We start from the raw sequence: 23,695 nt of genomic DNA on the forward strand, positions 1-23,695 counted from the left end.
CAGGATATTCTTGCTGATGTTACTAACGAAGGGTAATGAAAGGGGGGACTTGCTTTGACAATGTAACCAATCGTGATGTTTAAGAGTGACATGTTAGTCATGATGATTCTGTTTTAATATGTCTGGGTTTGAAAACTCAATGTATCATGTCATATTATAAAAACTGTTGTATTCATGTTTACTGGTGGGATTCTCAATGGAATTTGTCAGAATTTGTCCACCGGCCTTGCTTCTTCTAGGGAGAGATGCTCTGAGTATTGCTCGAGAACTCTCCTGGTCGTGATTAAAAGCATTTAAAGGACATTTGCTGGAGTCTGTCTGATATTACTGCTGCGCAGCAGGACAGTTTAGGGAAGTTAGTTAGTTAGCAAGTAAGAAAGGAAACTAGTTAATTAGAATTAATACGGTTAAACTCGGCTGTAGTCGACTGAAGACTTGCTGGAGTATAGGATTAGACGGATGCTGTAGTCGACTTGAGACTCGCTGAAGTTTAGGTAAAAAGCTGTAGTCGACTGAAGACTCGCTGAAAGTATAGGGTTAGACGGATGCTGTAGTCGACTGAAGACTCGCTGAAGTATAGGATTAGACGGATGCTGTAGTCGACTGAAGACTCGCTGAAGTATAGGTAGGGAACATGATGCTGTAGTAGACTGTAGACTCGCTGAAGTGTGGACTCAGCTAACGTCAATGTATAGGCACGCTGGAGTATAAGTTATGGTATAGTTAGGTTTACGGAAAAATGTACAACACTTTCTATAAACATTGACAGTAACTAACCCACAAATAAGACAGTTTATGGTAATGTTAATGTATGAAATAGAAACCATATATAAATATATATATATATATATATACAAAAAAGATCAGTTATACTTTAATGAGTTGCCAAGGTCACAATTTTCATTTCAATTATGTTTAAGTTGAAATTCTAAAATGACTAAAACTAAAAAATACTAATCTCAAATTTAAATAAAATGTAATAAAAACTAAATAAACATATTTTAAAAATTATAAACTAATAACAACAACAAACGCACAACAAAATTACAAAAACTTAAAAATAAAAAAAATAAAACTGAAAAATATTATAAAATATAAAATAAAATGATAAAATAACTAAAAATGTATTTAAAAAATCAAAATGTTAATAAATACTATAATATTATATTAATGTTACTACAATAATTGTACACACACAAAAACTTTTAATTTATATCTCAATCTTTCATTATCACAGTACGGAATTTGCCAGAGCCTTGAGGTGCCATCAGCCAATCAAGATTGAGGATCCAAATGCAGTTTTATTGAAAGGGTAATCCACAATCGTAGTCGAAAACAGGCAAAGATCATAAACACCTGGTAATCAGTCCAAACAATAATAAACACAACAAGGCAGCGAACACAGGCAAAAGAGTAATCCACGGAAAAGGCAAGAAATCCAAAAACCAAGAGACATGAAACCAGGGAGAATGCTCAGAGATGCAGTGTAACAACACTCAAAAAAATGAACGAGGAAGCTTGTGCACTTTACAGAATATATTTATATTTAGTTTACTTATAATAATTGTGTTTTTTGGCTTGAAATGTTTTTTTCTATTAAGGTCCACGTAATTATGTCTTAACTTAACAGTATAAAATCCTAACGCGTTGTCTAAACACAAACCATTTATGTTTAGTAAAAAATTCTTACATCCAGAGGGTGGCAGTATAGTGCGACGCCATCTGCCATTTTGTCCTAACTTAATTTGATTGTGTTCAATCTGCTTAATATATGTACAATTTAAGTTTACTTAATCCATTTGTGTTGGATTACATGATTCATTTGTGTTGCATTAACTGAAACTGGGCGGTGCTTGTTAGTTCCCAGCATGCTTTGCATATGGTTGAATTAAGAGAATAAATGTTAAAATTAAGTGTTATTTTATGTTGTAGTTTTTTTAGATAATGAGAAAAGGGGAAGACTTGATAGTGTGTAATTCTGTTTAACGTTCAATTACATTGGAATTATTAGAACCATTTAAATTACAGTGGGTTACCATTGTGGAGAAGAGTGGAGCATTTTTTTTGACTGTGGACTGTTTTAATTATTTTCAACTTTGGTTGAAGGAGCATGTAAATCTTAGCTTGTAAGATGCTAATATGTTCTACTGTTAGCAAATAGCTAGCTATAGTCTATCAATTCAATTATGTGTCACTAAAATAAATGAAATAATAAAGATGAATGAATATATAAAATACCTGAAATATGTCAGGAAGCCTTTAAAAATGCACTTTCAGATTACTTAAATTGGGTCTCTTAAAATGACTTAATTACATGATGTTGAAGTTACATGAACAAAATATGTTTGTTTAACTTAACCCAGTTATGTGGAACCTGTTGACGAAATAAAATTAATTAAAGTCAACATATCATTTTTTTTGAGTGAACATACAAGACTTCGGCGGGAATGAATGTGAAAATCAGGCTTATATGGGGTGAGCTAAACAAGATAATGAAACACAGGTGAATGTGATAATGGATGAAGAGTCCGGGCAGTGAGTTATGGGAAATGTAGTTTGTGAGGGAATGACAATAGTCTGATGTGGATTGCCCTCTGGTGGCTCTCAAGGGCACTCCAGCTGATGACCGTTACATCAGCATTGTCATGACGTCATTTTTATGAAGCTTCAGGGGGATTAATCACATGATATTTACTCTCAGCTCAGGTGACTGACTTAAAATGTTCCCATGAGCAAAGGTGCTAGATTTCAATTTCAAATTGCTAGTTCTGGAAGTTCCTGCACCAGCCGAGTAACTGCAATAGAGATGCATGGGAATGCTAATGGGCTGCTTTCTTTAGGTATTCCATACCAGCGGACAAATAACCCAATAACAACGTAATAATCAGCATCTGTCCAACTCTATAAATCATCTTGAGTGAACTCTATACGATCCGTAATGTCTTAATACAATCTAAAGAACACAGTTATTATGGTAACAAGAACAGAGAGGAAAGGACATTTCTCCACCCATAATTTAAGGTTGGGAATGCCGTGGCTTGCCTGTGCTTGTGCTAAATTTCAAGCATTGCATTGCAAACCAATAGGAGATAAATTAAGTCACAGTGAGTCGTGACCTTGCAGGCAGATGTTTTAGTATGTATACTAATGAAAGAGATTTAGGTACCTCAAGTTACTTTTCCATTATTCCATTTCATGCTCATAAAACAGCTATGGATCTAAATCCTCTTCCAGAATTGCTTTCTTTTTCATCTCAAGGTCCTCATTGGGGAAGATAACAGATTGTTTGAGGGAGCTTCTTGATAAGAAGCCTGTGAAATGGGACTCTTTGTTTTTGCATTCACCTCTTCTTGTGTGAATAGTCCCGTTATCCTTCTGTTTGAGGGAAAAGGAGGGGTTAGTGTGAATTCAAACTCAGTTCTATTGGCCTCATCAGATAGTATTGATGGTTTAATTACTCTCTGTAAACTCCATAAGCAGATTTGATATCAGATTAAAGATGGCCTCAGGTTCTCCAGCACAAATGACCTCAGGTTGAAGTGGGTGCAGATCCATCTCGAAATCCATCAACACTTTCTTTGGTCCAAAGGTTCTTATCAGTCGCAGTGTGACATATCTTGATCGGACCAAATAGTTTTCCCTCTGACTCCCAAGGGTCGGCTTTACCTTATCAACTTTAATGTTCACATGCACCGCCGGAGGAGTTGGAGGCCTTGGGTTATGGGCAGTTTATCTTGGTTGACACTCCCTTGTTTTTATTTAAATCAGTTATACAGTTCTTTAAAAGCATCACAGTTTTATTTGAAGAAGACCTCCTACGTTTATAAGAGCTCTCTTTTTCTTACATCAAAAGGAGATGTTTCAAGAAGCTCTGCTGGGTGAACGGGAATGGCTCTCAGCGTGAAGAACTCCTGAATCTCTTCCCACACACCTCTTCACACAGCTGCACTTAACTACAGGTAGGAGTGTTTTTTACCGCCATGCGCTCTGGATCAGTCGATGTGCCTCAAGACCACCAAGAAAGACTTTGTTCTTGGTCTGGGAACACAACAGACACAAACTCTCCCTCTTTTAATTAGAGCATCAACAGAGATGCTGCTACTAGAGTTACTGTTGTCTATAAACACTGCTCCTACACTCAGTGTGAATAAACGAGTCATCAAAGTCTTCATCTTTCAAACAGGATTCATCTTTCAAAGGTCTTGGTTTGGTAAGAGGTGTTTCATTATCAGAAAAATCCCATTTTTGTTTCAGTTTTCATATTATAATATTTTTTTATATTGATAGAGTGAGTCCTAATCTATATCTAGAGAGCAGAATATCATCGAGACAGTGAAATATTTTGACTTGAGCCAGCAAACAATAACCAGCATTCCTGTAGCTCAAACAGAGCATTGCGTTAGCAATACCAAGATCTTTATTGTTTATATATGTTTATTTTTCATTTCAGTTTTAGTTTAAAATATTATATATATATATATACTGTATATATATCACTTTGCTCGCAACTGATTGGTCCAGTTTTGGTTTGCGATCTGTAACCCAGAATAAAACCTGGTTAGCTGTGTAGCATAAGTTACCATAGAGATAGAGACCATAGAGACACACGCTAAAAACAATCAACCTTCCTGAGCCAGAAAAAACAGAGTTTGCTCAAACTAATCCCAAACTTACCTGGGTAGCAAATTAAACCAGCTTCATGTTACAGGCCACAGATAAGTCCTTTTGTTGTTGCCAATATAAGTTATGTATCAATATTGTTCATGTTTAGGGTTAAATATGTGAACTAACTCCTCACACTAAGTTATTTAACTATTTCACTCTTAAAAATGAAGGTTCCCAAAGAACCCTTCAGTGAACAGTTCTTAAAATAAAAACATTTTCTTTAAAAATCCAAAGAACCCTTTTCCTATAAAGAACCCTTTGTGCAATGGAAAGATTCCATGGATGTTAAAGGTTCTTCATGGAATTATAGATGCCTGTAAAGAACCTTTATTTTTAAGAGTTTGTGTACCTCAGAAATTATAGTTCAAATCATGCAATAAGAGGAGTGCTATTACTTTTCTACATTATCAAGCTTAAGATCTACGTTATCCCTTAAATGCATATATTTTTCGCCAATTATTATTACATATTCGGGTCTGTAGATATCTAACACGTTGCGCGGATGGATCTCTACATGACGTGATAATATAAAACTCCTGATATTAGAGTAACAATCCCAGAAGAGAAAAATACAGCATATTTTGTTAACTTTTGGAACTTGGAAGGGTTCAGTTTGAGCAGATGTTTTGTACCATCATCACTGTCCTAGTCAGAGCTCATTTCCCAGTACATTCAACATCTGGCTCATATTCACGATCTTAAACATATTCTCAAAACTATCATTTTCAACATCTTTACAATCAGTATTTAGATCGCTGACAGCTTCTTCACCAGATCCACCATCAAGTGACAGTGACACTAATATTTGATTGCATTCAGGACTTGCTCTGCAGTAAATCGATGAGCCATTTCAAGTTTTGCTGATGATACTTCCTATTCTTTTGTTTTCTGCCTGCGGTAACTATGAGTGAAACGTCACTTCATCATTGTGTATCAGACATTAAAGTGAATTGCACTTATTCAGTCATCAAAAATGTAATTATTTTTGTGCAGAAAAAATATAGATACACTGCTACACACCTCGGGTCATTGGTGACCCTATACAAATTTTACAAAAAATGGGGAAAACAGGCATTCTTTCATAAAAAAAAGGCTTGTTATATTGTTTATAATGAATTGATTAAGGAATACTAAGAAGGTTGATGTCTAGCTTTAAGAAATGAATAAGGAGGAGGGTAGTGAACCCCGAGCTATGCTTTGAAGTTATAGGAGAGGCCAGGGGACCACAATATCATAGATTTCATAGATTTGGACATGGTCTCTTTGATTTAAGCATTTTCTTTGCCCTATTCTCTCTTATTCACAATGCCCTTGCCTTTTAGAAAACCGCTGCGCTGCCCTCTCTTAACTCTTCCATTCCTTGATTCTCATGCTTCTCTGATCTTTCTCTTCTTCTGGTGTTAAAAAAAAGTGAGCTGAAGAATTATTAGATCTGCAAAATGCAGCAAAGCCACAAATCATATGGCATTAGTGTGAGAACAGACAGCAGTTGCCCCAGTAATCTGCCCCTTTTCTCTCTCAAAGGGCTACTGTGGGCCCCGTCCTCAAAAACCTCTGCGTGTGTATGATGCTGTGAGACGTTTGGACTTATGTATATGTATATGACTATGTTATGTTATGTTATAAACTATTATCATTAATTTCATAAAAGACTAAGGCTAAAGACTAAATCACAAAGATCTCATTCCGAAAAATGTGTAATTCAGCAGATTCTCTGACAACCTTTGAAAGCGGCCATGCGCTCACACAACAAAACACTCATCCTTCATCTCCACATCAGCCACTCCTATCAAAGTCTTAGCGTGGCTTGAAGTTGGTGAGAGTGAAAAAAAGAGTTAAATGAAAAAGAAGAATGTGGAAAGTGTGGGAATGAGGAACAGCAGGGCAGACACAAAGGCCCGCCGTGTGTCGGGAGAACTGACCCGATCCAAGACACACACAAAATAGCCATAGCAGAGAGAGCTGGACAAGAGCTGGGCATCAGTCCTGAGCCACCGATACAGACCCAGAGACGGAGAGGGGTGGGATAAAGAAATGGGTGAGGCTACACCCTAGAAAAGGTTCAGCAGGCTCTAGAACCCTAGAGTTCGTTATGCCTCTTTATGCCATAAAGTTTCTATATAAGGAGAAATGTCTTAAATGATTGCATTATACTTATTGAATGGAATTATTTAAAACAAATTCTAGTGATAAAGTATGTTTACAAGCTATTAAATCAATACAATTTTATTAAAATTCAAAATGAATTATTTTACTTAATTAATACTAAATCCATAAAGTGGGATGGGAATCCCTAAAAGGTTCCATATATATGAAGCCCCTGAAAACCCCTTTATGGTTCCAGAAACTTTTCTTCTAGAGTGTAGCGGTGATTCTTCAACTTACAAATTGAGAATTGGATATTTAAGTTCATTAATTACCATTCAATTTGTGTTTTGTTTTTTAAATAAGTCTCTTATTATTCCCAAGGCTGCATTTATTTGATCAAAAACACAGTAAAACACAACAGTATTGTGAAATATTATTACAATTTAAAATAAAGCTTTTTTCTATTTGAAAATAAATGTAATTCATCCCTGTGTTAAATCAGGATCATAAAATTAAATCATAAATGATGTTAAATCAGAATTTTCAGCATCATTACAGTCTTTTTGATGTTCAAGAAACATTTATAATTATCATTTTTCAATGTCAATGTTGAAAACAGTTTCTGCTCAATATTTTTGTAGAAATTGTGATACATTTTCGTCAGTATTCTTTGATAAATAGAAAGGCCTTTTTAGACACATGACATTGAGTGATCCAATGACTAATTACAGTGGCAAATTTAAATGATTATTGAGAGCCAGGGAAACATTATCAGTGAATAATGATATAAATATTGTCCTGTTCCTCACACAAAGTTATCGTAGGACTTCAGAAGACTTTTAATATATAATGGACATGGACTACTTTTATGGTGCATTTTTTTTCTTTTTTTTCTTTAGACATTTCCTAAATAAAACCCCTTCCACTTTCCATGAACAAACAGGTTGGATATTCTGCCTAACATCATTTTGTGTTTCACAGAAAAAATTAAATCATATGAGGTTGCCAAAAAATAATATGTTAATGATGACGAATTTTTCATTTTGGTTGAACAATTTCTTTACTTATATGTGATTATTTTGTGGTATTATATTTAAAGTATATTTTCCTATATGTTTTATTTTCTATTAATTAAAGATCATCAATATTAATAGTAATCTATTGATACACCACTGATACACCACTATTTATTTATTTTTCCTTCTAGAACGTGGAATTGTTCAGACGTGGTTTGCAACTCACCACAGAATGACCCAGGAACTATAAGACAGTGAGAGAGGAGTGTGTGACACACCTGACAGCAACCTGATCTGTGTTAGAGAGAGTCATGCCAATGCCTCTGAGGGATGCTGGTTATGTTGACTGAGACGCTACAGCATTTGTCCGGTATGTCACAACAAATGGCCGGCCTTAAAAACAACCACAGGTGTGCTTGGAGGGGTCACCTGACCTCAAACCTGTTAACACACACACAGAGAGAGAGATAGAGAGAGACTACCTTCATCTCAGATACTAAGACACTGAACTGCTGCATCAGACAGAAACAGGATGGATGGATGATAGATGGATAGATAGTTGGGGTGTAACGATACCCTCATGTCACGATTCGATACTTATCACGATACTGAACTCACGATACAATATAATTGCGATACTCCAAGACATGGTAAAAGGTTAACAAAAAATGTACTGTTGATTAAAATGCTAAATTTGGTATTACGTTGTGGATGTAAATGAATAGGCTTGGACTTGGTGCTTATAACCCAATGCACAGGACAATGGTGACACCAGAATCAAAATATTCATGATTCTAAAGCTGAAAATACATAATTATTATAGACGAATGTGCTTGAATCACTGACTAGATATATTTAAAATAATGTAGGCCACTTTTTACTGGTAAGTGGTAACATAAGACATATGGCATTATCAGGACCCACAAATATTCCCCCATTGCATTATTATAAATTATATTCAACATTATATATAGCACTTTAATGTAGTACTGACACTAAAACTCTGTAAACTTGATTTTTTTCTCACACAGTAATTTTTATTTTGGGTGAACTATACACAATACAGATTGTCACTATCCACGATACATATTGTTGCATTTTTGTATTGCGATATATTGTGACACGATATATTGTTACACCTCTAATAGATAGATAGATAAATAGATACTAACAGGAAAGTATATACTTTATGCCAGCTGTAGAATTGTTTACACTGTTTAATTTGTTGTTGGAAGAATAACTGAGTATTGACTGCAGGATGGGCATGTAGAGTCACGCACAGGTGCTGGATTAATAAGAAACACATTGTCGACACAATCACACACACACAGACACACATAAAAGGCTCAGATCTTACTACTGCCGAAATAAAACACGAGAGCATATACGCAAAAAATACACCATGTACAGTTAGTGTTGGAGTATTGTCATACTTGATGCTGATCATTGCTTTAGAGCAATATCGGAATTTCTTGAGATTGTGGATTCAGCTTATAGTGCATAAGACATTTATTTATTTATTAACATTTCCCCAGTTTTTTTCCCTACCTAACTACCATATAAAACGGATGAATGAATCAATCAATTTACTTAATTTTTTTTTGCAGCAGTGGGAAGCACTGATATAATGGAGGATTCGGGTAGCAGGGCTTTTTAAAATCCTGAATTTGGCATCTTTGAAGCGTCAATAACTGATCCCCTTCTTTATGATCCCCGCAGTGTTTAAAGCAGAGAGTGCACCTTCTAATCTCACAGATCCAGCACCAGATCTGCTTATCATAAATTACACCCGGAGGAAAAGGAATGAGGTCAGTTTGAGGTCACTGATGGAAATATGGAGCTCTAGTTCAAGACAATGTTGGGGAAAAAAAGATTAATGTTGCATTTGCATGTGCATCTCAATTTAGTTGTCAGATGTCATTTAAGATATCAACTTAGAATGAAAGTGGGGTTTTTTTCACAGCACATGCATATGGATTTAATGATTGTTGGGAAATGTACACTTACACACTCTTACATTAACAAGAATACAAAATATTATAAAAGACTTCTTTATTTCTAATCATCATGAAGCACTTTCAACAAAATGATCTGTCTCCCATTCCATGTGTGGTACAGGACTATGATCTGCAGGCAGTAGTTGGGATTTGGTAAAAACTTCTTTAAAAAAATGTTAAGACTTCTAAAAAAATCTGTTTAGATGCATTACAAAAAATCCAGGAATTAGTCAAAGAAAAGACAAAGAAAATACAAAAAAAAAAAGATGGCCTTGACAAATGCAACATGTAATACTTGTACAACTTAGAAAAGTATACTCATTTTAGATTCACAAATGACACATACATTGTATGTGTTAAATTATTATTATTCTTTTTGTTGTTTTTGTAAGGACATAAAAATGCTAACTAAATCATTCACATATTCAGCAGTCTGTTTAAATACCTTATTTTTTTCTACAAAGTGAATTTACATTGTTTTAAAGTACAAAGTGCAAAGACTATGGTTTCCGTTGTCGTTTTGGTGGGGGGCGGGAGCGGGAACAATCTCGGCGGCCACTTTAGCCTTGTTTCTTTGCCAGGTTCTGCAAATATAGACAAATGTGAAAATTAAAGCCATAGAATGAGGAAAATGCCATTTTAAAGCAATGGCTTACTGTTGTCATCATTTTATAAATGCAGTTTCCCATTTGTCTTTTGGTAATTGGTTTCAATCTACTGCTTGGTATAAAATATATTTTAAAAAAGGTGGGAGAGAACCCTGGAATGCATGTTGTGAATGTTAACAGCCACCTACATTAACTCACCAGTTTACTAGATGTTGTGCCTTCACCTGTTTTTGCCCCTGAGGAAAAAACAATGAGAACATTTTACAAGCCTGTTCCCCATTACATGACAGCAATACAGGTTGTTTCTGAGAATGTTAATAAACAAACGCAAACACCCATTGTCAATTAAAACGACCACACAGTCTTCTAACAATCTCTTACAGCTCATAGAGCGCACTGTCAGTATCTCCAATCAGAAAACAGTTAGAACGCTTGCGCACTAACTTTAATTCTGTGAATCTACTCATTTCTAAAACAGGTTCTAACTCTAACGAGATAGTTTAAAATAAGAAAAAATGTCATACTAATAGAAATAAGGTCAGTTCTGAGAAATAAACTCCTAATTACGAGGAAAAAATATTTTTTTTACTTATGTATAAATTGGATCTTGCACAAAATGTTCTGCAACTGGAGTCAACTCTCAAAGACAGTATTGGTCAATAGACGTCTGCATCAGGGAAAGGTATATTTAAATAACTTTGGAATAAATATATCTTTTTAAAGAAATTAATACTTTTTATTCAGTAGGGATGCTTTAAATTGATCAAAAGTTACAGTAAAGACATTCATAATGTTACAAAATATTTATATTTCAACTCTAATTTATTTTACCTTTTTATTCATCAAAGAATCGTGAAAAAAAAATGATCACGGTTTTCACAAAAATATAAAGCACCTGTTTTCAACATTGATAATAATAAGAAATGGTTTTTGAGCAGTAAATCAGCATAGAATGATTTCTGTAGGATCATGTGACACTGAAGACTGAAAAAAATGATGCTGAAAATTCAGCTTTGCATAACAAGATTAAAAGGTACACTATGTAACTTTTTTTGTTCAAAATCAACCAAATTTAAATAACGATTCAATACATTATCCATCCTTCTTCCAAAACTTGTTTTCGTATTACCTTGTTTTAATATGGTAAGTCTTTTCTAATTGTTTAGATTTCAAACAGGATAGTTTTCGCGGGAAATAACGTACGTCACTCGCCTGTACATGTCTCGTCATATCCATAAATACATGAATATCAGATGATGTCACCAACATCTCCTCACTGACGTCACTCAATTCTAAAACTTGTCTTCCGCCATTGAGTACCTGATTCGGCAAGATCGATACGTCAGTCGCAAAGGAACTAGAGCTTATTCTCTGGCCGAGCCCGAACTTGCGGGCCTATATTTCCCGTCACTATCCTCGGGCCGGGCCCTTGATCTAGAGATGTGCACTCCCAATACAAAAGAGTGCGGCGCGGGACTAGATTTCATGGCATAGTGCGAGCGGCAATGCACTCTCTGTGTGTGTGCGCGTTGCAGGGAGAATAAAACGATTCCCGGGACTCCCGCAAACTAGATTTACATTACACGAGAGTAGGTGTTAAAACTTCATGCTGATTTGTACTTGGCTTTCGCCAAGATAATCACCAACTAAGACGTAGCTTTACAGTAACCTATGCTTCTCCATCCATTTACGCTTCTTTCCATCTGGTGACGTGAATCTCCTTCTGTCTGATGTTAATAGCTGCAGTGTATTGCGCGTCAGCACACACAACGGCTGCAACCACAGTGCGGTCCCCCCATAACAACCCTCTGGATTGAGTGGAGTAGGGAACATCTCTAGGGTCTTAAATATCTATGAATAAAACATATAAAAACTAATACATTTTTGCAGAAAAGCAACAAGAACTAAAACAAAATAGAAACGATTTACAGGCCAGAGTTTCAAACACATTTGCAGCGTTGAGCGATGTAGCCAATCACAGACATATGTGTTGATTTCTTCAACGCAAAGGCCAATCAGAAGCATTTAAGATAGACTCCCCTCACTGCTCAAAACCTCCAAAACTGACTTTTTGTTCATAGCTCTGTATGCTGACAAATCCTCTAATCTTAACAAACAAAGTGTATATATTATGAAAGATTCATTCTGCAGTCAGCTTAATTGATATTAACAGATGTGAGATCGCGATTAACTGATGTCAGCTTTTTAGGAATTATTAAGGGAGCGCACTTTGCGCGCATTCAGTCATATCATGCCCAACCATGCACGCAGCTGCTTGCTTTTTATGTTATAACAGTGGTTTGTGTGTGCAAACTCTCTGTGCAGTGTTCATGTTGTCTGTGGTGAGTGGATGTAAATGATAATGAGCTTACGCTAGCTTAGGGGTGTGCGATATCACGATTTATGATCGTGGATTAAAATATATCCACCATCTGCTTTTGAAGAAATGATCGTAGTATCGTGCATTCTATCAGTTGCAGTTCTGGCGCCTCCATCTCAGCATAGGCTACAACGCGACGTATATTCACATCAAATGTTAACTTAGAGGAACGGGACAATGCAGTTCACATAAGTTCATTATTTGCATGTGCTAACAAGTCATTCACGTGTTGATGCGCGGTTCTAACGAGCGCTTTTCTGAGCGTGTACATCCGAAGCGCACGCGCACTAAGCCTGTCTAACAACAGCGACAGGTTACTGAACTAAGTTATCTTTCTAGTCTTATTGCACGAATACTGTCAAATACACACAGGGTTTACATAAACAAAGTTGGTTATGTATAAAGTGAAACAAACAGAGAAAATCTGCTTCCTAGCTAATGCCGTCAGTATTGTAGACAGTACTCGGCAGGTACTCAAGATGGCAGCAGTCAACTGGAAAAAGAGCGGATGACGTAAGAGTTCATGTGACTGATTTTCATGTATAGAGAAAAGTTACTCCGGCTACTTTGACGCATTTATGATGTTGTAGTGGCATAGGTTAGTTCTCTTACGAGAGTATCTCTCGTACTGCGTAATATCTTACGCTATGGGGAAAACCTCTTTTCCACGAGATATTGAAGCCAAAAATTATCCTTCATTTTGAATTCATGTAAAACACTGTGCGGCAGCATGCAGACATAGGCAAGACGGCTCGCGCGCCTATTGGCTGCCCTGCGGCAACAGCAGCAGCCTATCGAGAGAGGCCCTGCGTGACGTGATACCCAATGGTGGCGCTTCGCGCCCATTTCGTCACGTCCCGCCAGAATAGGCGTGGGCTTGGCCTATTAATACGCTCAACAGGCTGATACAAACTGGTTTTCATCTTTTCAGCGAAGCACTACTGCCGTTGACAGAAAGCCTTCTGCGGGACGAGCCTTTGAGCCTGAAGCCGCTGGCCTTCACCTCGCCGCCTTCAGCCGTCGTACCTGCTACGCTTTTAGGCGTCTATATCCTTTCACCCGTTATCGGCGCACCTCCCGCCTCGCACACTGTAAACACAGTGTTTATGTCTCAGCACCCCGAAACTCTGCGGCCGGCGCTATGCCGCGGCCAGAGCCCGGTTTTCATTGTACCTCTAGCTATTCACACAGAGGCGTGGGCAAAGCTTCCTGGGGTATCAGAATGGGTCTTGAACACTATAAAAAGAGGCTATTCGCTACAGTTCGCTCGACATCCCCGCCATTACACGGCGCGAGTCGAAACCACGGTAAACAATGAAGTATCTCATCTACTTCGAGCCGAAATAGCGAAACTGCTGAGCAAAGGCGCCATAAAACCTTTATCTCAGGCTCAGAGCGAAGGGGGGCTATACAGCAGATATTTTCTGGTGCCGGAAAAAGACGGGGGTCTAAGACCCATTCTAAATCTGCGACAGCTGAACAGACTGCTTATGAAGCGCCAGTTCAGAATGCTGACAACCAGGAAAATCCTCGTGCAAGTGCGCCAGGGAGACTGGTTTATGTCAATAGATCTAAAAGACGCCTTTTTCCAAAAACAAATAGCGTCAAGTGCACCAGGGAGACTGGTTTATGTCAATAGATCTGAAAGACGCCTTTTTCCAAAAACAAATAGCGTCACGTCACAGGCGATTCTTGAAATTCTCCTTCGAGGGCCAGACATATCAATACACAGTCCTACCGTTCGGCCTATCCCTAGCACCCCGTACATTTACGAAGTGCATGGACGAAGTGCGGCCCTCGCACCCCTGAGACTTCAGGGCAGGCGAATTTTTAACTACTTGGACGATTGGCTGATTCTAGCTCGATCACATTCAGAGCTCATAGAACACAGAACCACATTACTCGAGCATCTTGAGAATCTGGGTCTCACAGTCAATTGGGCGAAGAGTTCGCTGTTTCCCAGCCAGAAAATCTATTTTCTGGGAACAGTGCGGGACTCGCTGTCTATGACAGCACGTCTGTCGCCGGAGCGCGAACTGGACATTCAGCGTGCCGCGAAATCCTTTCGCCGCGGCTCTATGCTCCCGCTCAAAAGGTTTCAGAAAACGCTGGGCCTCATGGCCTCGGCATCTTCGGTACTTCTGCTGGGCCTGCTTCGCATACGCCCACTGCAGTTATGGCTGAAAGTGCGAGTTCCACCCCGGGCATGGACCTCTGGTCTTTTTCGCCTCAGGGTCGACATGAAATGCGTTTCGGCTCTGGAACCTTGGAAAATAGCCGACTGGTGTCAGTCAGGTGTGAGTCTGAGGACTCCCTCGAGTGTGATGGTGGTGTCCACGGACGCCTCCACCTCGGGATGGGGAGCGCTGCTCGAGGGCAGACCCGTTCTTTGGTCAGAACGGGAAAAGCTCCTACACATAAAATGTCTGGAAATGCTGGCAGTCGACAACGCGCTACGGCGCGTTTGTCCCCAGATTAAAGGCCGCCACGTCTTAGTCCGGTCGGACAACATGTGGTGGTATACATAAATCGCCAGGGTGGAGTCAGGTCATGAAACCTTTACAGGCTGACGGAACGCCTCCTGGTCTGGGCTCAGCACAACCTGCTTTCACTGAAAGCAGCGCATGTGCCTGGTCGCCTGAATCTGGGACCAGACTGTTTGTCCAGAAACAATGTCCCAGCAGGGGAGTGGTCGCTGCACCCGCGGACAATCCAACTGCTGTGGGAGACACTCGGCAGAGCGCAGGTGGACTTGTTCCCGTCCCAAGAAAACGCTCACTGTCCGAACTTTTTCTCCAAGAGCAGGGATGCGCTGGCCCACGTATGGACCCGCTGTCCCCTCTATGCTTTTCCCCCCGTCTCGCTCCTGCCTCAAGTGCTGGAACGAATCAGGGAAAACGGATGCCCAGTGCTGCTCGTGGCTCCGCTCTGGACAAAACAGAATTGGTTCCCAGTCCTGATGCGGCTGACAAGCCCTGCCCCGTGGCCGATAGAGGTGAGGAGAGACCTCCTCTCTCAGGCAAAGGGCTCAATTTGGCATCCTCACCCGGATTTATGGTCCTTACATGCATGGGCCATCAATGGGTACCCGCTAACCTCCGAGAGGGAGTGTTAAACACAATCACGCAGGCTAGAGCCCCGTCTACTAGACGGCTCTATTCCTCAAAGTGGTCAGTGTTCTCTGCCTGGTGTCAAGCTTATGTGTCCCGCTCGTCTGTTTTCAGACAGACTGAGCAGCTCTTCGTTTTGTTTGGCGGACGCTCCAAGGGACTGGCCGCATCAAAACAGAGCCTATCCAGATGGATAGTCGATGCCATAGCGCTGGCTTACACTTCTAAGGGCCTGCAGTGTCCTTTGGGTGTCAGAGCGCACTCCACGAGGGGCATGGCCTCGTCGTGGGCGTGGTCTAGCGGGATATCCTTGCAAGATATCTGTATGGTGGCAGGCTGGGCCTCGCCGTCTACATTTATAAGGTTTTATAACCTAGAGGTGTCCGCCTTACAGGCCAAGCTGCTGTCGGTCTAGAATTCAGTACTATCTGCCCCGCTGCGCCAACGCAAAATGCTGAGTTTTGCTTGTGCATCGCTCACTGATCGATAGAACAGCTCCATGGTTGTTGAATAACCCGTACTTATACCCAGTTCAGGCTGAACACGTTCACCCTGTCTGCGTGAAACACTGTTAACATAACTAGCTCCTGTGGGATCCTATTTCATGGGGAATGATGCTTGTAGCCTCTCTTCTCCGACTCTCTGTGAGTCTACGGTGATTATGCACTATATGAGCCCCGGGCTACTGCCCTTGGGACTTTGGTGTCGGATCCCAGTACGCACGGAGTGTTGCATTGTGTTCCCCATAGCGTAAGATATTATGCAGTACGAGAGATACTCTCGTAAGAGAACGTACTCGGTTACTAACGTAACCTCGGTTCCCTCTAGAGAGGGAACGAGTACTGCGTATCTTGCCGTGCATACAACAGTGCTGGTTCGCTTCAGTGATGAAAACCAGTTTGTATCAGCCTGTCGAGCGTATTAATAGGCCAAGGCCACGCCTATTCTGGCGGGACGTGACGAAATGGGCACGAAGCGCCCCCATTGGGTATCACGTCACGCAGGGCCTCTCTCGATAGGCTGCTGCTGTTGCCGCAGGGCAGCCAATAGGCGATCGAGCCGTCTTGCCTATGTCTGCATGCTGCCGCACAGCGTTTTACATTAATTCAAAATTAAGGATAATTTTTGGCTTCAATATCTTGTGGAAAAGAGGTTTTCCCCATAACGTAAGATATTACGCAGTAATCGTTCCCTCTCTAGAGAGAACCGAGGTTACGTTAGTAACAGAGTACGTTGTCACAATAAGCGAGAAAGGTTGACATGAAGCAGCTAAATCTCAAACCTCCGTGAAATCACCTGTTTTAAAAAATGCTGAACAGAGGAGAGTCTGCTGGCAAAAACAGAATAGAGCTCGTAATTAAACCAGAATCAACATTGGCTTTTTAGAGATGCTGAGAACTGAGGGGTTTGAAATGTAAAAGCAACGCGGAGGTGATGACTTTTTATACTCAAGAGGTGAGTAAGGTATTTTATTGAACAGATAAATTGACATGCAGCGCTCTAAAAGAGTTCATTGTAAAATATTATCTGTCGTGAAGGGTCATATTCATGCGCAGAGCACAAGCACAAGCACAACCAAAACAGTGTTCTTCCGCAAATTGCAGCTAGAGGGCCTCTAAAATATTGTACAGTGTACCTCTAAAATATATTCAAATAGAAAACAGTCTATAGTTGTAATGCTATTTCACAATATTACTGCTTTTACTGTATTTTGATCAAATAAATGCAACCTTGGCGAGCAAAAGACTTGCATAAAAGACTTGCAAAACCTTTACACTTAACACAAACCTTTAAACAGTAGTGTATGGAGCATTTAAATTGCATTAAAAAGTGCAACATACAACTTTTGTGCAAACCATTTGAAATCAAAGTATTCACAGCATTCTCTGATGCAGTGCAAACTCTAGATGCCCGTACATCTGGGTCATCCATGAGGAAGCAGTGAGACTCACCCTCTTCCTTAGTGACACCCAGACAGCCCATCAGTTCCTGTAGAGACAGGGCCTTATCGTTGCTGATATCGCAGTACTCCACAAACTTCTTCACACATTTCTTGGGTTTGGATTTCTTTCGCAGCAAACGCTTGAATGGTTTGATTTCTTTCTTTCCGATATCACCGCTGGAATTCTTATCAAGCTGACTGAAATACCAGTGAACAACTCGCTCTTCCAGAGTATGACTGGGGTCTGGCTCCAACATTCTGAATGAGAATAAAATCAAAATATTTTAAGCAAACACAGAACATGTTTACATGCTCATAGTTTTCTGGTTAAATGTCTGTGAAACTGGCAGTTTATTAAAATATCATTCCATTGTGAAGTACTCTATTTACTCTAAGTACTCAACCCAGCTAAAAAAAATATGTTCTAACAATATTTTGCTAATGTTCCCATTAGGTAAACATTATTTCTGAATGTTCAAAACGTCAATTTTTTAAAATGTTTTTAAAAAGTTTTTCTTGGTTATGCGAACGTTGAGAGAACATTCCATTTTATAATTTTGCACACATTATGGGAACATTAATGTTGAATATTTAAAAAATACGTTCGGTGAACATCCAAAGTTAACGTTTCAGGAAAAAAAAAAAGTTCCGTTAATGTTTTGAGAAAATGATAAAAGACCAGATAACTTTGAACGAACATTCTATTAATGTAACTGGAAGAACATTTGTTCATAACTTTAAAAGAACCTTTGCCAGAACGTTCTGAGAAAATTCCCTGTTAGCTGGGAATTATTCCAGTCAGTCAGCTAATGAACTCAGAAAATATTTGTACACCACACAGTAGTAGCAAGGGTCAGTTAATTTTATGAACTGGCCCATTACATCTTAATTGGTCAATGGTCTCTCATTTACCTGCCGGCAGAGGCCGGGTCAGTTACTGCATGAACCATGTCAGTGGACAACGCGTCCAACACACTCGTCAGGAATTCTGTCTTCTTCTCCCCAGGACATCCTGAAAATGAGAGACCCAAGAGTTACGAAAAGAGCCGTGGCATTCAAAATAACTGCATACAACTTTGGAATAAATACCAAGTTCTGACTTGAAACTCTAGATTACGTTGGCTGATGGGTCCTTACCGCAACCTGCTGACAATCACATTGCTAACTACATGGCACAAGCTGATTGGTTCCTGTTGCATCTGTAGCCAATGAGCTTGCTGCTCAACATTTAAATAGTTGGTCAATGTTTGCTGCAGTTTGCTTTCAGAGTTTCTCCGAAAGCCTCCACCTTCCCCAGCTCCACCTGTATAGATCTGCTACGGGTATTTTCATATATGCTATTTGTGCAGCAGCACTTCCTACTTACGCACAGCAGCAGGTCTGTGTATGTATTGGCAGTAGCAAGTCTCTGGACTTGTTCTGCAGTAGCAGCAGCGTAGCAGATCTATTCTGCCAAGACTAAACCCATTACCATGCTAAACTGTTCAGAGAGTTGTTATGATAGAACTACAGCTACCATTTTGAATGCACTACTCCTTTAAATTATGCTTCACTTTCGAAGGAAAAACTGTCCTAAACCTTTCTTTCCTCATTGGATTTTAGTGAAATTAAGCTGTTGTTTTATAGAATCCCATCGGAAAAAGATTAAAAGAGACCAAAGCTTCCTTTCATGTAACATTTTACCTTCAGGTTATCAGATTAAATGGCTATGAAACCTCATAAACAGCTGTTGTGACTGAATTACCTCATGTAACTCTGCTGCTCTGGTCTTAATTTATTGAACTATATATATTTTTTGCGGTACTCTGCGAGCATTCAAATTTAATTTTTACTCTTATTTTTCAAGGATGCATTAAATTGGTTAAAAGTGACATTTATAATGCTACAAAAGATTTCTATTTCAAATAAATTCTGTTCTTTAAACTTCATCAAAGAATCCTAAACAATCATGGTTTCCACAAAAATATTAAGCAGCACAACTGTTTTAACAATGATATTAAGAAATGATTCTTGAGCACCAAATCAACAAAATTGATGAGATATCAATGATATATGGTTCTGCTATATCAGATCATATATGATCTGCGTATAATACTCCTCTTTCTAGTGGCTATTTTGGGTACTGGCGCCATAGGTGGCCCAATAAACATTGGGAAGATGTAAAGCTGACAGACGTTTCACTGTTTTTACACCACTGAAAGATTGTGGAGAGTAGGAGATAAACTATGTTACGGCTTGAGAGATTCTTCGCCGCCCTATCGTAAAAATCCGACCTCCCCTATCCTGTCTGAGGAAGATGACAGCTGCCAATCAAACAGATGATTTAGGTTTATGGTCACAGGTAAAAGTCTGCTGTGTGTGGGAACTGTGGTCTGTGGATGTTTGGGTGAAACCCACAAACCAGTCAGAAACATGTCCAGGTCATAATTCACCACAAAAAGGAGAAATTATATTTTGGATACAGAAAATGAAGCCTATTTTTAGGATTTTATTGGATTATGGCATTATTTTAATGGCAATTACCTTTTTTTAAAGTAAATCTGGTGTACAATAAGCTTTATTATTATTTCAGCAAATTTGTGTCCATCTAATATCAGTTGCATGTGTTATGTATTATGCACAGTATATTGGCCAACCTGCGCTTTAGATATCAGTGTTGGCTGTTGAAAAGCCAAGGGAGTTTAACACACTAAACCTTCTTTCTCATATCCATTTGTCTGTTCAAATAATGAAAGGGAAAGTGTGTAAGTGCGTGTGTGCGCATTTGTCTTCACAGGCTGGGCAGTTTATGGTCAGGCCCTGGGGCAACAGATTCTCTGGTGTAAGAGGTCCTTGTGAACAGGTGTGTGTGTTCAGGTAATCAGTCCTCACACAAGAGAAAGGAGGGGAAAAGCGTACAGGTTTACAAGATGAGCACAGAATGCTGAGAGTTTGTGAGTGAGTGTCGTGCTGAAGTTCTACGTGACTTTCTGCTCCTCACTGAGACCAGACACAGTAAAATATCCGTCCCACCTGTTCATAAAAGGGACTGCATTCTTCTTGCTTTTTTAATAAAAACTACATAAAGTCCAGTGTAGTCTAGACACTCAATAACAAACATTTCTAAACTTTTGAGAATTTATTAATAGAGGAAATGCAGCCTAAAATGTGTCTTGTGTAATTAAGCTGCACAATTTGTAAAAAAAAAAAATCTAGCTATTATTTTGACAAATATATTGAAATGATACCTGTATTTGCTAGGCAGTCCAATAGATTGCATGGATTACATATTTTTGTAGGTCAAAACCCTCACATGAGTTTGAATTTTATCACTTCTGGTTACATCGAACTGAAGTCAGTGGGTTTTAGAATGGAAAGTATAGAAAGTATAGACTGAAAGAGTTGTCAGTAATATATGCCTTCTGAAGTGAAGCGATGCGTTCGTGTAAGAAAAATAACTATATTTAAAACTTTATCGACTAAAAAAACTAGCTTCCGGCCCGTACGCATCGATTTACAACAGAAGAGTAACTACGGCAGAAGAGTAATGCTTGACCTTGACGCACAACGTAATGACGAACGTGGAAGCGCAGAGGATAGAGCAAAACAAAACAACAGTCATGAATTTTAAGTCTAAAACGACGATTTTTAAAGAGAAATGTCGGAGGAGCTTAAGTTTGTTGCTCAGCCCTGTTTGTTTGAACCGCGAGCGTCAAAGCTTGCGCAACTCCTACATCCTACGTCATACATCGTCAAGTGTTACTCTTTTGGCATAAGCCGTTTGCCGGAGGCTAGTTATTTTAGTCGATAAAATTTTAAATATGGATATTTTCCTTACACTAACGCATCGCTTCGCTTCAGAAGACCTTTATTAACCCCCCAGAGCAGTGTGGAGCACTTTTATCATGGATAAATGCACTTTGATGGAAAGAAACGGCCATTCACTTCCATGCATTTTAAAGCTTGGAAGAGCCAGAACATATTTTTTTATATAACTCCGATTGTATTCGTCTAAAAGAAGAATGTCATATACACTTAGGATGACTTGAGGGTGAGTAAACCATGGGCTAATTTTCATTTTTGGGTGAACTATCCATTTAAGACACTTCTAATTATAAGAGCTTTAGAAATCAAAAAACTGTCAGACATTCATTTTGATCTCTTAAGCTATATATCCTGATTAAAATGCCGAGTGAGAATTCACTGAGCAAACCCATCCAGATCCTGCATTTTACAACATTTCAGCATTACCCAGAATCCCGCAGCTTGTGGATCTTACATAAAAACTCTCAAGTTGCAACAGAGTCATGAGAATTGCGGTATTGGCAGTGGATTGTGGACGTTTAGCTGCCAGCAGCCGCCGGCCCCCATCAGCCCCCCTTCTACACCACAATTAACCAGCCGTGACCAGAGAACTGCTCACACAGCCGCACCTGTACACTCACTGCTGGCAGCCTGAACGTCCACACACACACACACACACCTGAGAAACAGAGGATTGTTTATTAACATATTGAAATATTACAATGTTCACCAAAGTGCCCAACGACAAAGCAGACCAGCAATTCATCTGCATCTCAAACATACTAAGCTGTGTCATATCTACTAAGGAGTACAGATTCATATTTCCATCATATAAGTGGGATACAATATTATTCAATACAATATTAAATTAAAATTAATTGAACATTAGAGTTCACTTGAAATGATTGCACTACTATCCAAGTCTATCAAAGTTGCAAATTTAACTTGTGCACAAAACTGGGATATCGCATAAAATCTTTGCGAATAAAGTAGCGTCCAAGTTTCCATCCCATGTGTTCAAGAGACAAAATCATCACTTCCTGTGAAACTGGCAACAAAAATGGAAGTTGTTGCAATCGGGGAAGAAACACTGGCTCTTTTTCCTATATCATAAATGACTTGCGTCTCAGAGCGCAGACTCTGGCCAGGGTTACTCTAGAATCTGTTATCTGGAACTGAGACAAAGCACAAAAGCATTTATCATGTACTTACACTAACAAAACAGAACCACGGTATTTCCATGGTATTCTTAGAAGTACGATGTGCTGTAAATACCATGGCGCATTATAATAGCAATCAATCAGTATCATTGTAGATATTAAAATGCAAGAGTATTATTCCAACAGTATTGTACCACTTTGTAAGGGTGGTTATTAGGCCTGCATTTATGCATTTGCTCTGGAATGAGCTGATTCGAATGAACAACAAATGAATCAAACTGTTTAATATAGTCACTGGTATATTCCACTGATGCTAGAGGTGTTCAAATATTTAAAATCATTAAATTAATATTCTGGATGTTTATTCATTTTAACCTACTGTTCAAAAGTTTGGAGTCAGTAAGATTGTTAATGTTTTTGTCGCTGATGCTCACCAAGGCTGAATTTATTTGATCAAACATGGATTAAAACAGTAATAATGTGAAATATTACTATAATTATGTTTACATTTTAATATGTTTAATAGATTAATATTTTAAATGTTTAATAAATAATATTAATATAATTTATTCTTGTGAGGCAAAGCTGAATTTTCAACATCATCATCAGTGTTCAATGTCACATGATCCTTCAGAAATCATTCTAATTTGCTGCTCGATAAACATTAATTATTATAATCAATGTTTAAAAAAACAGTTCTGCTTCTTTTTTTGTGTAAACTATGGTACATTTCTACTAGGATTATTTGATTAATAGAAAGCATTTATTTGAAATTTAAATGTTCTGTAACATAAATGTCTTTACTGCCACTTTTGTGTAATTGCTGAATAAAAGCATGAATTAAAAAAAAAGAAAAGAAAAAAATCTTACAGACACCAAACCTTTGACTTGTATTGTATATTTTCAACAACATGATACTGCCACACAGTCCCCATAAAGAAATCTA

The 23,695-nt window shown here is 38.7% G+C and overlaps 1 protein-coding gene across 4 annotated transcripts in view; it reads right to left on the bottom strand.

Moving 5' to 3' along the window:
- Positions 1-9,804: 9,804 nt before the first annotated feature.
- smoc2 (SPARC related modular calcium binding 2) overlaps positions 9,805-23,695 on the bottom strand; it is a 42,038-nt gene continuing 28,147 nt past the window's right edge. For all 4 annotated transcript variants that reach the window (XM_077196941.1, XM_077196940.1, XM_077196939.1 and 1 more), the window contains exons 10-13: positions 18,719-18,818; positions 17,817-18,064; positions 10,573-10,610; positions 9,805-10,350 (exon numbers count right to left, since the gene is read on the bottom strand). In XM_077196941.1, the coding sequence (XP_077053056.1) occupies positions 10,327-10,350; positions 10,573-10,610; positions 17,817-18,064; positions 18,719-18,818 (410 nt within the window). In that variant the 3' untranslated portion in view covers positions 9,805-10,326. The remainder of the gene's footprint in view (positions 10,351-10,572; positions 10,611-17,816; positions 18,065-18,718; positions 18,819-23,695) is intronic.

This window comes from Siphateles boraxobius, unplaced genomic scaffold, assembly GCF_051911475.1.
Source record: "Siphateles boraxobius isolate OS27281-9 unplaced genomic scaffold, OSU_SipBor_1 37, whole genome shotgun sequence".
NCBI classification, from domain to species: Eukaryota; Metazoa; Chordata; class Actinopteri; order Cypriniformes; family Leuciscidae; genus Siphateles; species Siphateles boraxobius.